General features: G+C 37.3%; 1 protein-coding gene across 1 annotated transcript in view; it reads right to left on the bottom strand.

The window, feature by feature from the left end:
* Window positions 1–15,397, bottom strand: part of UST (uronyl 2-sulfotransferase) — a 390,474-nt gene that overhangs the window by 96,201 nt on the left and 278,876 nt on the right. Inside the window, 1 exon segment of the mRNA XM_043964108.1 lies at window positions 11,987–12,140. Coding sequence (XP_043820043.1) covers window positions 11,987–12,140 — 154 coding nt within the window.

Below are 15,397 nucleotides of genomic sequence, written 5' to 3'. Positions count from 1 at the left end.
CCTGACTATTCAGCCCACAGTAGAAGTACTGTTTCTCTTCCATGGTGACAGCTCAAAAAACTGCCTATGACTCATTTTCTCAAGTCCTTGGCTCCAGCTAAACTGATCTATTCCCAGTCCATATTATTCTCCCTGCTAGCCTGTTTTTCTGTGATTTTGTTTACATCATTACCCCTTCTTAGAAAGCCCTTCCCCATCTCATCTCAGCTGATACAAATTCTTGTTGTTGTTGTTGAGTCATGTTTGACTCTTTGTGACTCCATGGACCATACTGTCTACGGGGTTTTCTTGGCAAAGATACTGGAGTGATTTGCCATTTCCTTCTCCAATGGATTAAGGCAAACAGAGGTTAAATAACTTGCCCAGGTTCATAGTTAGTAAGTGTCTGAGGTCAGATTTGAACTCATGTTTTCCTGACTTCAGGCCCAGTGCTCTACTCACTAAGCCATCTAGCTGCCCTATCTTACAAATCCTAACCATCCTTAAAGACCTAGCTCCAAGTCTTCCAAATTTATTCTCTTCAGCAGCAAGCTCTCCCTTTTCATAACCACTTTTGTAGTTGATTCATTTCAGTTGTGTCTGATTCTTCATGACCCTAATTGTGGTTTCCAGATAATGGAGTCATTCACCATTTCCTTCTCCAGCTCATTTTATTAATTTTTTTTTTTTTTGGTGAGGCATTTGGGGTTAAGGGACTTGCTCAGGGTCACACAGCTAGTAAGTGTCAAAAGTCTGAGGCCAGGTTTGAACTCAGGTCTTCCTGAATCCAGGGCCAGTGCTCTATCCACTGCGCCATCTAGCTGCCCCCCAGCTCATTTTACAGATTAAAAACTGAGGCAAATAGAGGTTAAGTGACTTGCCCAGGGTTATATGGCTAATAAGTGTTTGAGGTCAGGTTTGAACTCAGGAAGATGAGTCTTTCTGATTCCAAGCCTAATGCTCTATCCATTATGCTGCCTTTCATAACCACCATTGTGCTCATTTTGCAGATAACAGAACTAAGGTTTAAACAAGTTAAGTAACTTGCCCAAAGCCATACAGCTACTATGTCAAAGGCAAAATTCGAACCCATGTCTTTCTGCTTCCAGGTTCCACATTCTAGTCACACCCTAGATCACCATACCATTTCTTGGTACTTTTATTATTATTATATTGATATTTACCTTTTTTGCAGGTTTCCAGCTTGTCTTCTCAATTAGCCTATATTGTCTTTGAGAGCATTGTGATCACTGGTATTGCAACCCGGAAATATTCCCTTTACTTATAGGTAAATTGTTGTTGTTGTTGTTGTTGTTTGTCCCTTGTTCTCAAAGAGGACCATGGCATTAGGGTGATTTCATGACTTGCAGTGAACTGGATTTAAGTGAGGGAAGGCTATATAGGTAAATATGGAGATTCAAAATGTTTCACCTTAGACAGGAGCCTAGGAATTGATAGACTAAGAACCCAGTTTTTCTTAGTTGTTTCATCCAACATACAGTTCTTTCAACAAGTCCAACAGTAGGCCTTGATTCTGTCTGGCCCTTAATAGTATACACAGTCTAGGGTGGCCCATGAGGAATTCCCACTTTCCAGGACACAGGATACAGGAAAAACTTTCTCTAGATGACTTCTCCTGATAAGAGGCAACGCCCAACTCAAGAAACCAATGAAGAACTGTAGTACAATGGATAGAGACCTGGGTATAAATTTTACCTCAGACTTATAAGTTGCGTGATCTGGGCATCACTTACATTTTCTAGGCCTCAGTTTCCTCATCTTTCAAATAGAGGTTTGGATTTGACAGTCTCTAAGGCCAATTCTATGAGGGACAGAAAACCAGTTTCTACAGGAACTGGGTTCTTCAGGGGCTTGGTTTCCTATACTTCTCAGTATCCTAAGAAGTTGTGGTCAGGCTAATTGGAAAGGTAGTAACCAACAATGCATTGGGCTCCCTCATTGGCTCTTCTGTACAGGTGCCTTTTGGAATGGTAAGGGGCCTTACTTCTAACCTATACAGTATTCAACAGAAATAGTTTAACTGTGGATAGTTTTCTCTCGGCATCAATGCCGAAAGTGCTAATAGCACCATGGTCAGCAGCAAGATCTTGTCTATGGTCAGCACCGTGATTAGAACCATAATCTTAGAGCTGAAAGGAACCTTACAAAATCAGTCCAATCCCCTCATCCCAATATATAAGCAAACTAGGGCACAGAGAATTTGATTGTAGCAATCCATAAAGTTGTACATTCAAAGTACCATGCAAGAGGAAAGACCAACTGATCTATAAAAAGACTGTGCCCATTGCTGCCAAGATAGGGAGCTCAAACCATCTCTTTCACATGGGTCACTGATCTGGGTTGCTTAGTTTCAACATCACATGCTGATCAAGAGGTTCCTCTAGTGGTTGGATCTCCTTGACACCCCAATCTCGTCTGTCAAAATTGTTGCTGCTCAACCTTGATCACATAGGTGCAACACATAATTTTTAAAATAGGAAAAAAAAAAACCCTGTATGAATACAGGGTGGGATCAGCATGGCTGGACAATAGCTGATGGGGGGGGGGGATTGGTCTAATGATGTATGGGGAGAGCAGTTGAGTTGACTCCACTTTCAATGTAAGTCATTAGTGTACCATGACAGCTAAGAAAACCTAATGTAATTTTGAGCTGCTTTAAGAGAGAGGCATAGCTTCCAGGAAAGAGATGCTGAAAGTCTACCCTAGTCACAACATACTGTGTTCAGTTCTAGGTACCATACTTTAGGTGGAACATTGATAAGGTGAAAGAGGCAGCATATCACAGTGGATAGAGAACTCTCCTTAAAGCCAAAAAGACCTGTGTTAAAACCCCACCTCTGACACATATTGGTTGTATGAGCCTGGATAAGTCCCTTAACCACTAAATGCTCCAGGTAACTCTGTAAGACCATAAATGGCAGACAGGGTACTGACTTGCATTTGGTAGAAGAAATTTTCCCATCTTGTTGTAGCTGTTGTGTTGTTTTAGTCATGCCCACCTCCCTGTGACCCCATTTGGGGTGAGTTCCCTCTCTCAATGAAACAAATTAATCCCTTTCTCCTATTTATAAGGTAAAAAGTGTCCAGAGCAGGACAACCAGGATGGTGAAAGGCCTTGATGTCATACCACAGGAGGAACAATTGAAGTAACCTGAATAAGAGAACACTTGAAGGAATGTGGTATGATATCTGTCTTCGGTATTTGAAGTACTGTCATATAAGAAAAAAAATGAACTTTTATGTACTTGGCCTCAGAGGGCAGAACTAGAAACAATGGGTAGAAGTTTCAGAAAGGTGGATGTCAGCTTGATATGATAAAAAACTAGTTCTGGACAATTAGAACTATCCAAAAATAAAATGGGTTGTCTCAGGAAGGAGTGGTTCCTCGGTCACTGAATTTCTTAAAGCAGAAGTTAGATGATTGCTTCTCAGGGATACCATGGGAGGGATTTCTGTTCATGCATGGGGTATACTAGGTGCCCTTGAAAGTCCTTTATGATTGAGAGGACTGAGGATATCCCAGAGAATGGAATTCATTTCCCCTCATTTATCATATTAGCACTTCACCTTACATCCTCAAACAACTCCCATGTGCCTTTTGTGAAAGGGTCTTCTGGTTGACCACCTTCTTATGTGGCTGGATTATATCCCCCAAGATACTCTGTGAAGGGGCATTTGTGGCTTATGGTTAGTGGACCAAAGATTCATACACTTAGGGCTAAGAAAGGACTTAATTTAATATAACCCTATAATTTTATAAAAGAGAATGCCTAGGTCATAAAAGAGAAACCTAGAGAAGTTAATTGACCACCCACAGTCATATTGGTAGTAAATAACAGAGGGAGATTCCTCCAGGTCTTTTTGTTTGTTTGTTTGTTTTTGCAGGGCAATGAGGGTTAAGTGACTTGCCTAGGGTCACACAGCTAGTTAAGTGTCAAGTGTCTGAGGCTGGATTTGAACTCAGGTCCTCCTGAATCCAAGGCCAGTGCTTTATCCACTGCGCCACCTAGCTGCCCCCCTTCCAGGTCTTTTGACCTGTACTATACCTTTTTCTATGCTACTATGCAGTTTTTCTCCTAATACTACTTTATGCATTCCCATTATTATTCAACCAATAAATATTTAGTACTTATGAGATATTGTGTTTCTAGTCCAAAGATAAGAAATAAAATAATTCCTACTTTCAAAGAACTTAAATTTTATCAGTGGAGACAACATGCATGTATGTATATGTATATGTATATGTATATGTATATGTATATGTATATGTATATGTATATGTATATGTATATGTATATGTATGTGTCTATCTATCTATCTAAAATGTTCTTGGCTAATGATCTGAATAAAATGTAGTCTCCTACACCAAGATCCCAAGATGCCATGGTCTGAAGCAATTTGTTTTGTCAAACAAATTGAAACTGATCACTGTACACTGCATATTGACTTAGAAAACTAAAAATTACATCATTATCTATGTTGTATTATATTTTTATTTATTTTGTTAAGCATTTTCCAATTACATTTTAATCTTGTTTGGGCTAAACTAGGGGGTCCAGTGGTTGGAGGTCCAACACCTCTGGTTATTACTATTACCACAATTAATTACCATTTCTTTTGTGATATAAAAATCACTAGAGAAAATATCCAATCAAGAGAGACCATATTCTATGTTTCAGTTATAAAAGAAATTGCTTTCACCATCTTTTATCAGAGGAAACTGTCACTCTAAAGATAGTGTCCTTCTTTTAGTAACTGAAGTTAGTTGGTAGAAAATACCTCAACCTTCAGGAAACTCATTGGCATCTAAGCAGAGCCAGAGGAAAACATCTCTGGGATCCCTCCCAGCTAAGTCTAAGATCCTATGATCTATGACTTTTCCCCAAACCCAAGATAGAATGAGGCATGGTGCCTTTGAACTGCCTCTGAGTCAACGGTCAATGGCACTCCACCAATGTCCATCAGAGAAAGGTATTTTTCTGTTCCCTATTTCTCATTTCTCCTCTTACTCTTCCATTCTTTCTTCCTTCTGCTTCTAGCAGCACCCAGTGATACCCAGAGACATTGTTTTATCCTGAAGGTGGAAGGCAGGGCTAATGGGATGCTGACCCGCATTCTGGACACATTTCATTCCACTGGACATTTCAAGTGCATTTCACAGTGGCAAAATGATTTTTTTTAATCTTCTGAACTCCCAGACTGCTTGCGTAAGCAGATTTAGGCACTCGGAGGTATTTTCTTTGAGGATACCTTCTCTGTTACTTGAAGAGTTTGTGTGTTTGCTTGTATTAGGCTTCAACTCAGGGCCTGGGTTAGTTTGGTTTCCCATGTAAATAGACACAGGACATAGGCCAAAAGGCATGGATCAAAACCTTTGCCTGGCTGTTAGACTGTTAGGCTCACAGAAAAAACTGGTTTCCTCAGGCCCATACCCCCAAGGGAATGGGGTCTAATTAGGGGACTTGAAATCTCAACATACTGAGGCCTAGTGGTTTTAGTGCTCTCTCCTTCATGTCTTGGCCAGCACTAAAACATCATCCCCATTTGCCACAGCAAGAGAGAGTGACTGACTGGTGGGAAGCCTGCCTTTTGCAGAAAAAATAGTTAGCTTGGGACAGGCCTATTCCCTGGCAGGGTAACAGTGGAAAGGAGTTTCCTGCACCTGTAAGCACAATGCCAGGCTAGAAGGAGGCACCAAGCTCTTAAAGGAAGATTTTTGTAAACATAGACATTTACTAAAATACTTTAAAAGTCTACTCTTCCAGTATTTTCTCCCTCTTTTTTAGCGGTGGTTATTATTATTTTTGGGAGGAGAGGTTCCCAAAGCCTGAGGCATCTTCATTCATAAGAAGATCTCAGCTCATTGGGGCAGAGTGGAAATTTCCACACATCAGTATTTGGTATGTAAAGTTCCAGAGCCAGAGGACTTTCAGAGTTCAGAGCTTTGGGGCTGATTAAAATGCATAGCTTTCTGAAAACTCTTGCACATTTTTGGCTAATTTTCATTCTTTCTTTATAATCCAACTGGGCCAACATGATTCATTGGGTTCTTTATGAATTAGGGAGCCATAAATTACAATTTTTCCTTTTAATATTCATTACCTTTCACATTATATGGCTAAATAGCAGATCATGGAAGAAATTGTCCTTTTGGGTGAATTTCTCTCCCATTTCTCCTTTTTTTCACTAGTAAACACGAGGATAACACTTCACTGGAATGTCCTAAGGACTAAGAAGCTCCTTGAAATGCTCTGAAAATGGAAAGTCTAGACCTACTATCCCACCACCATGGTTCTAAGGTCAACTTTGGGGGAGGTAGTAAGAACAAAGAACCCACAGTTCAGAGTATAAAAGGAAAAACAGGAAATCTATCTCTGGGAAGCTTAGTGAATCAGAAGGTCTTAGGTTTCATTAGGGACAATAGCACGTGCTGGCTGTCTGCGTGACAATCCCTTCATATAGTGTGATGGCTTAGGCAAGCGTACTTAGTTTCCATCTTGCCTTTGAAAACAAATGGCTCTGACCATACTGGTGAGAAAGAAAAAGAGGTTAACATCGTTGTGCTGATAAAATATCTTCTCCTTCTTATAAGGCTGCCTGAGAAAATGGAAGCTCCTTGAAGCCAGGTACTATCCCATTTTTAGTCCTAGTATAATCAGTGCCTAGCACAATTCCTATGATTAATGAATGTTTGTTGACTGAAGGTCTTGCTTGGCAAAACTTAATCATCTGATCTTCATATAGCAGGATATTAAGGCCTTTCACCAACCTAGTTGCCCCCCTCCCTCCCCAGTGGTTTCTAATTTATCATTAGGGGACAAGATCTGGACCTCTGATTTCATTGGCATAGGGAATGCCTGTGACACCCGTTGTACTCTAAGTCAGGCATTCTAGTGGAGAAATCTTCATTTTAAACCATGATATAAGGTATGATTGTACCCTACTCAGATTGGTTCCCTATGGAGCTTATGGGATCTGTAGCTTTAGAATCATATCTTGCATAAGTTGTTTTGCAATCATGATTTTCCAGATGAGAAAACTTGCTCTACTAATATGGGTCTTCAACTTAAAAGTCTAAGAGAGTTTCCTAAAGCACTGACTTATCCATATGACTAGTATGTGTTAGAGATAGGGCTTGAACCCAAGTCTTTCTTGCTTAGCAGAGTGTTCTCTATCCACTATAATATACTGCTTCTCTCAACCTTATCAATGTTCTCTCTAAAATGTGGTACCCAAAACTGAGCACAATGCTCCAGATGTGTTATGATCATGGCAGAGTATCAGCATCTTGTTCTTAAAAGTGATTCTTCTCTCTTAATGCAGCAACATTAGGTTTTTTGTGTTTTTTTTTTGTTTTGGTTGGGACTGCCATGTCACACTGTTGACATATTGAAAGTGGAATCAATTACAAGTTAGACAACCTTAGTTTTTTATCCTGTCTCTGTTTTATCTTATCTATGACCTGTCAGTCACTTAATATCTTTAGATATCTTTTATTTATTTATAAAATGAAAGATTTGGGTTAGATCACCCTTAAGATTGTTTCTAGTAGCTGGTCTGAAAACCAAGAAGACTTGAGTTCTTCCTGCCACATACTTTCTGTGTGACATTGTCCAAGTCCCTTAAACTACCAATACTCTCTAATATCATATTTGGGGTAGTTTTCTCACCCAGGAGTTTCCTATACCAATGAAACCACTGCCACAGTCCCAGTCTCCTATTTAAAAAATTAAAAAAAAACCCCTATGATTTTTTACCTCAACATAATTTCTCCTCATAATCTCAGCATCACAATAGCAGGATATTTTTTTTTTACCAAGATGGGGAGACTTGCACTCTCAGCTGTATGCTAAACAGTTTCATTTTAGGCTCAGGACCAGCAGCAAGACAAGTTTCATTTTAGCGACTAGCTTCAGTCAATGAGTAGGAAGGTGCAGGCATTGGTATAAACTACTTAATTAGTTTATGAAGCACAAGTCATACAAACATGTCCATCCATGTGTACCATATGTCGTAGCACAGCTATTCAAAGTATGATTCTAAAGACACAGATTCGACAAGCTCAAAAGAAGTCAGGCTGAGGAAGTTACAGTCACACCCTGTATCATGGTTTAAGTTGAACATTTCTCCTCTAAGAATGCCTGCCTTAGCGTACAATGGATGTTGCTGGCAGCTGTATTATATCCAGCTGAGAAGCAAACAACCACCCTCTTTTCAGTCAAGCAACTGACCACCCAGGCTTGCCAAAGAGAGAACAAGAGCTGAAAGGGGACAATTTTATTTTCAAGCATTTAATAGTACTGGAGACACGAAAGTAAAAAATTCAGAGCTATTTTCCAAAAGAGCAGTTCACTGTCTCCTTTTTAAATAAACAAGCCCCTCTTTGAATAAGAAAAATGAGTTGCCAACAGAACCAAGCATAGCCAAAATTGTGAAACAGGCAAAGTTTATCTTCAGGGAACCTTGAGTACCTCCTCCATTATCTGATTCTGTCCCCAACCGTGAGTCCATGGTTCCCAAGCTGATTTTTTTTCCCCCAGGAAACTGATCTGATAAATTTATTCATATCATATAAGGGACTGAATATATTTTTCCCTTTGGGGTTAAAATATTTTCATTTAAAAAATAAGAACCTGGAGGCAGCAATGCTCAATCCAAAGAAATGGGTCTCAGATGTTGAAAGCTTGGATACTAGTAGGTCTACAGGGAGAGAACCTTCCTGTGCCTTTCAAATCATACTATGTAGAGAGATGGCTCTCTTACCTTTCAACACATAGGGTTGGATTTCATTTTTTCTTTTTTAAATGTAATTAATTTATTTTTTAATAACCAAAAATAGATTTCTTTTTCTCCCACCACACCCATTGGAGAAAAAAAAGAAAAAGAAAAGCTTTATAATAAATATGTGTAGTTAAGTAAAACAAATTCCCATAGTGATCGTGTCCAAAAAAAAGAAAAAAAAAGATGTCTCAATCTGTACCCTGAGTCTATCACCTCTTTGTCAGGAAGTGGGCAGCACACTTTGGAATTCATGCATGATCACCGTGGTTGATTAAAGTTCTTACATCTTTTAAAGCTGTTTGTCTTTACAATATTTTTGCTACTGTATAAATTGTTACATTGTTCTCCTGGTTCTGCTCACTTTACTTTTCATCAGTTCATATAAGTCTTCTCAGGTTGCTCCAAAATCATCTCCTTCATAATTTCTTAGAGCATGATAATATTCCATTACATTAATATACCATAATTTGTTCAGCCATTTCTCAGTTAATAGATACCGGTCTGGCACTCAACTTGTAAAATTTTATTAGTTTGTGAACACATCTGTATGAATACACCATTGGTCATATTAAATAAACATTTAAAATAAAAATTTTCAACAGTATGAAAAAAATCTAAGTCAATCCCTCCCTAACCTTTGGTTTCTAGTCACATTTTTTTGGTTTCTGTTTTTGTTTTATTTTAGTGAGACAATTGGGGTTAAGTGACTTGCCCAGGGTCACACAGCTAGTAAGTGTTAAGTGTCTGAGGCCAGATTTGAACTCAGGCACTCCTGATTCCAGGGCGGGTGCTCTATCCACTGCGCCACCTAGCTGCCCCCTATTCACATTTAAAGAAATGCCATTTATAAGACTTCTATCCAAATCTTCAGTTTTTATACAGGTACTGTTATGACCTTACTCAGATTTTACATCATACCATGGTTAAATCAGAAATTTAGCAAAACATTTTGATTAAGGAAAGTCTTATGAAAATGGAGTATTTTGAAAGTTTCTATAAAAAAGTATGTGTGTGTGTGTGTGTGTGTGTGTTTAACTCAAGGTCCCAAATGTGTCAAAAATAGACCTTTTTTTCAGAAATAAGTTATGTTCATTACTTGACTTAAAAAATAGAAGAGAATAAAAATGAATGTATAACTATAAATAAATTTAGTGAAACTTATTAGGATGCTCATCCTTTCTTAACAATACCATAGAAAAATTCAACCTCTTCTTTCTTTTAGATATATTTCACTTTATCCTAGCCTTACTAAGTTGAGAATGATTTAGCAGAAGGATTGCTTGAGCCTTGAGATAAGACTGTGTAGGTATAAGCCCAAAATTGTTCTGAGATAAGGCTGTCTTGCTGCTTCTTTTACTAACTAGCTTGTGCCTTTTGGCAAGTCATCTAACTCAAAGTTCCAGTTTCATAGTCTATAAAATTGTACCTTCGAAGATCCCTAGAGTTTTCACATTCCATAATTGCGATCTGAATGCAGAATTACTGAATCACAAAATTTGAGAATTGGACAGATTTTCAATGGCCACCTTGTCCAACCCATAGACAAAAAACTACCCTTCTCTGTCCCTGGAAGATGTTGTGATGATCAATTATGTAATTTAGATATTTAGAAAGGTACAAAATGTTACAAAAATCTCAAGCATTATTAATATTACTTTGTTTAGTACAGATAGTAAATGAAAAATGTTTAATTTACTCAAAACAATACTATTTTCCCATAGGAAGATGATACATTTTACTGATTTACAATCAATAGGACACATGTTTTAGCTATTTTTTCAGCAATGATGGTGGATTTGGATTGATAGAATGATATATCCCTCATTTGATTCTCCTTTTAACCAACAGGCAGGATCTACTTATGGCTGGTCAAGCACAGTAGTGAACTACAGATCTTGGACTTCTACTGTTGGTCTCAGTAGGATTATATTCCAATCTACTGAATTAACAAATTATAGTCTCATTGTTTTGTTTTTTGTTTTTGTTTCTTTGTTTTTATATAAACCAATACAATCTAGAAGAGGGAATACGATGCCTTTCTGTTTCATTTCTTTTGTACAGTCATTTTTTTTTTTTTGCAGGGCAATGAGGGTTAACTGACTTGCCCAAGGTCACACAGCTAGTAAGTGTCAAGTGTCTGAGGCTGGATTTGAACTCAGGTCCTCCTGAATCCAGGACCGGCGCTTTATCCACTGTGCCACCTAGCTGCCCCTGTTCAGTCATTTTTTTAGTTGTATTTGACTCTTTGTGATCCCATTTTGGGGTTTTCTTGGCAAAGATACTGGAGTGGTTTGCCATTTCCTTCTCCAGCCTTTTCATTTCTATTAACATCTAATTTTAAGACATCCAATCAGCTCCCTTTGTATTTATTTATTTATTTTATGGGGCAATGAGGGTTAAGTGACTTTCCCAGGGTCAAAAAGCTAGAAGTGTCAAGTGTCTGAGGCTGGATTTGAACTCAGGTCCTCCTGAATCCAGGGCTAGTGCTTTATCTATTGTGCCACCTAGCTGCCCCCAGCTGCCCCCAGCTCCTTTTTTTTTTTAAATTAATTTATCTTTGTAAAGATTAGCATCAAGGCAAATTATAGAAATAAACACAGATTGTATCATGCAGTTTTGTGTAAAATCTACATCAAAGTTAAGCTTTTAGCCTAGAATCTTGCGTCATTAGAAAGTCAAGTTTTCATGAAAATATCAGTCCTGTACTAGGATTTCCTACAGTTGACCTATGTCCTCTTTTGAACTTAAAACTTATCCTGCATACAAGCTATGTGAAAAAAAACAACAACACACATATACAACTTTTTTAGAGTTTGGTAAATTGTGTTCTGTGATAACTGGAACAAATGAGTTTTTCAAGATATTTTAAACCAGTCAACAATATCTACCACTTACTAAGTTCCTTTAATATGGAGAAACAGTTTGACAGTAGAATGTGTACTGGACTAGCGGAGTTCTGGCTCTGTTGTGTGAATTGAGCAAGTTGTTTAGAGCTTGATCTACAATTTGCAAATCTGTAAAGGCGGGAAGATAATACTCCAACTTTCTACCTCACAGGGCTATTGCTATGGAGTTTTAGGTTGTTTTGTTATTTCAATATTGTGGTTGGTTATAAAGGAAAGAGATGATAGGGTACTTGCCCTCAATAAGCTTACAGTTTAACGTAGAGGGTTTATGATATAATTTTATATGTAAAAGTACTTACTAGATAACGTTCTTCCTGTCTCATGCTTGGTGTGCGGATCATATGGTTCTGTTCCCCTCTCCAGTCACCGAATCGACGGAAAAAGTAGTTTGATAAAAAGCGATTTACAGGATCTCTAATAATGTTGATGTACACGGGTTGGTCTCCTCCAAATCTAACAGAAAAAGAAAAAAAAAACAAAACAAGGATTCATGAGAAGTTATAGTCATTTCAATGAGAAAAATGAAGTCTATTTTTGAAAGTGCTTCTCCTTCAAATTTTTGCTTTATTGCTATAAGATATTTTAACCTGTTAATGTCCCAATGATCGTTCAAAAAGAAAGAAATCATAGTGAGATTCCTGTCACTGTGGAGTGACATCTCCTTGCCCACCCAGAGTCCAGCAACCTTAAAACAAAGTATTGTTTCATTACTAAGGTGAGTGTGTCACATACCCAGGCTGGAAAATGAAATTACACTTTTAGTGGAGGAATAAAAGCAATTGTGAACATGAAAAACATAACACATTTTCCTATAATGAATTTTATTTTGTTTCATTGTACTTCAAGGGAAAAAAAGTGTCAGTGTGTGTGTGTGTGTGTGTGTGTGTGTGTGTGTGTGTGTGTGTGTGTGTGTGTGGATTAGGATACTCATCCTGCCTACCTGAAAATGCTATTAAAAGTTCAAATGAAATAATGGCTATGAAAGTATTTTGAAAAACATTTACTAATATGAATGAAGGTTTGCCTTGAGAACTTCTGACCTTTGTTGTTTTCTCTCTTTTTAGGGCAGAAACATTCATTAAATCCCAGGCATACTCTAATCTATCCTTAGGAGGAAACTGTCACTGATAAGTCAAACCTCAATATATTTTAGTTTGATGTGTTACACCCCTAGCAATAGTCTTATTTTTCAAAAGTATCATAAGAAAAGTGATGAATTTCTAGCATTGGTCGTCCAAATAGAAGATCTTTGCCTAATGGCAAAAACTGAGATTCTTTTTTAAGGGCTGAGCTGCATTAATGCTGAAAATTTTTCAATAAATTAAGCCAGACCAAAAAAAAAAAAAAAAGGAAGTTGCAGCTTACTGGAAGGATAGTCTACAAGTTCTCTTTAGATAAGAAAATAAAAGGAGTTAGCAGAGTTGGTTTTCTCATGAACCATGACTCACTAAGGAGTATCATTCCATAGAGGACCTGGTTATCTTATCTTACAGTGATGATGAGGAAGACACTGGAAGCAAGGAAGGCACTGAAAATTACTGTACCCACATCTGTTACACAGGATGAAGAAGTAGCAAAGTTATTTTTAAACCAAGTCAATATATACTTTGATACTCAGTGATTTCAATGTGAAAGCAGAACTAAAAGAGGTAGTGATAAGAATATTAGACTTCTCAGAAAGGTTATCCTGTATACCATGAAAGCATTCTTCAGCAAGAGAATCAGAAAGTGCTATGCATCATGAGTACTGAACATTGCAAAAATGATTTTTAGATTAGCTTGTGTTAAGACTGTTATTTAACAGGCAGGATATGATTAGTTACTGATGTGAGAATTGAATAAGAATAAGCTATCTGTAATGTATAATGAGACCAGTAGTTAGCCTAAGTAAAAATTAAAAAAAAAACAACATAAAAAGAAAGGATTGCAAAAAAGAGACTGTAAAAAATCTCAGTAGCTTTAATCTAACCTATTAAAAAAGGTACTCAAAAAGAAAAAAAAATTCCCATTTTCTATATAATCCAATTGATACAATGAAGAGGCCAAAAGAATTGCAGAACTCCCTTGCTATGTGGACAGAGATGGTAGATAACAGCAACTCTGGCTTAAAATGCAAAATCATTTGTCAAACACTACTGAGGAAAATTATTATTATCTTAAAAATGGGGGGGGGGGATGGAGGTTAAAAATAAGTATATAAAAATCTTGGTATAAAACCATATCACAGAGATTCAGAAATGAAGTTGGCAAGTGGAAATGAACAGAAAAAATGAAACTGTTCTGTTGGCATTTCTACAACAGTCTATTTTCATCACCAATAAGAGAGGATCTGATGCACCTCATTCCCCAGAGTGTTATATAAGGGAAAAGAAATGACACTTAGAAAAGGAAATCAGAAAGATCTAGAGGTGTTCTAATTATGAAAGCATTAAGGCAGAGTTATAAAAGATATTTCTGGGAAGATAAGATACCAAAAAATTTTAAGACTGCTATCCTTAAAGTGCATTTTCCAATTTTTACAAAATCTTCATGAAAAATATAGAAGAGAAGGAAGTTCACAGGGGGACATCCAAGGGCAACATTGGTACTACTACGTTAAATTTAATGTATACTTAAAACAACAAGTTATACAATATTAATTTTTCATATACATTCCTTTTTCTATTCTTTCTATATGAAGATATTTCTGTTTATTGATATTTGTCAAGTTCGCAACAAAGAAAAGGAAAAAGAAATAAATCATCCACTTATTTAACCTTCATAGGAAAAGACACTAGGCTTTCTACTTATTTTGTATTCTCAAGTGCCTATTAGTGAATGAAATTTTGTAAATCCTTACTACTGACTTTTGTTAAGAATAATATACATTCTAACCCACATCTGATTTCTTGCTGCCTCAGGGAGGGGGAGGAGAGGGAGGGAAGGAGGGTTAGAATTTGGACCTCAAAACTGCAAATAAAAATCTTTATTGTTAAAAGAAAAAGAATAATATACATGCATATGGAGGGCATCCTTATTAAAAAATACATAGAATGGGGACCCACATGTACAAAAATATTTATAGCTGCTCTTTACGTGGTAGCAAGGAATTGGAAGTTGAGGGGGTGCCCATCAATTGGGGAATGGCTGGACAAGTTGTGGTATATGAATACAATGGAATACTATTGTGCTGTAAGAAATGATGAGCAGGAGGAGTTCAGAGAAACCTGGAGGGTCTTACGTGAGCTGATGATGAGTGAGATGAGCAGAACCAGAAGAACATTGTACACAGTATCATCAACATTGAGTGTTGACCTACTGTGATAGACTATATTCTTCTCACCAATGCAATGGTACAGAAGAGTTCCAGGGAACTCATGATAGAAGAGGATCTCCAAATCCAAGGGAAAAAAAAAAAAAGAACTGTGGAGTATAGATGCTGATTGAACCATACTATTTCTTTTGTTTTGGGTGCTATTGTTTTTTTTTCTATTTTGAGGTTTTGCATCATTGCTCTGATTTTTTCTCTTGTAACAGGATTAATGCAGAAATAGGATTAATGTTATTATGTGTATATATATATATATGTGTGTGTGTGTATATATATCTATATGTATATGTATATAGATATATAGATATAACCTATATCAGATTACCTGCTGTCTAGGGGAGGGGAGGGAGGGAGAAAAATACGAAATTGTAAAGCTTGTATAAACAAAAGTTGAGAACTA

Source organism: Dromiciops gliroides, chromosome 4 (genome assembly GCF_019393635.1).
Source record: "Dromiciops gliroides isolate mDroGli1 chromosome 4, mDroGli1.pri, whole genome shotgun sequence".
Classification (NCBI taxonomy): domain Eukaryota; kingdom Metazoa; phylum Chordata; class Mammalia; order Microbiotheria; family Microbiotheriidae; genus Dromiciops; species Dromiciops gliroides.
Note: the sequence above shows the minus strand (reverse complement) of the source record. Positions and strands in the feature narration are given on the sequence as shown.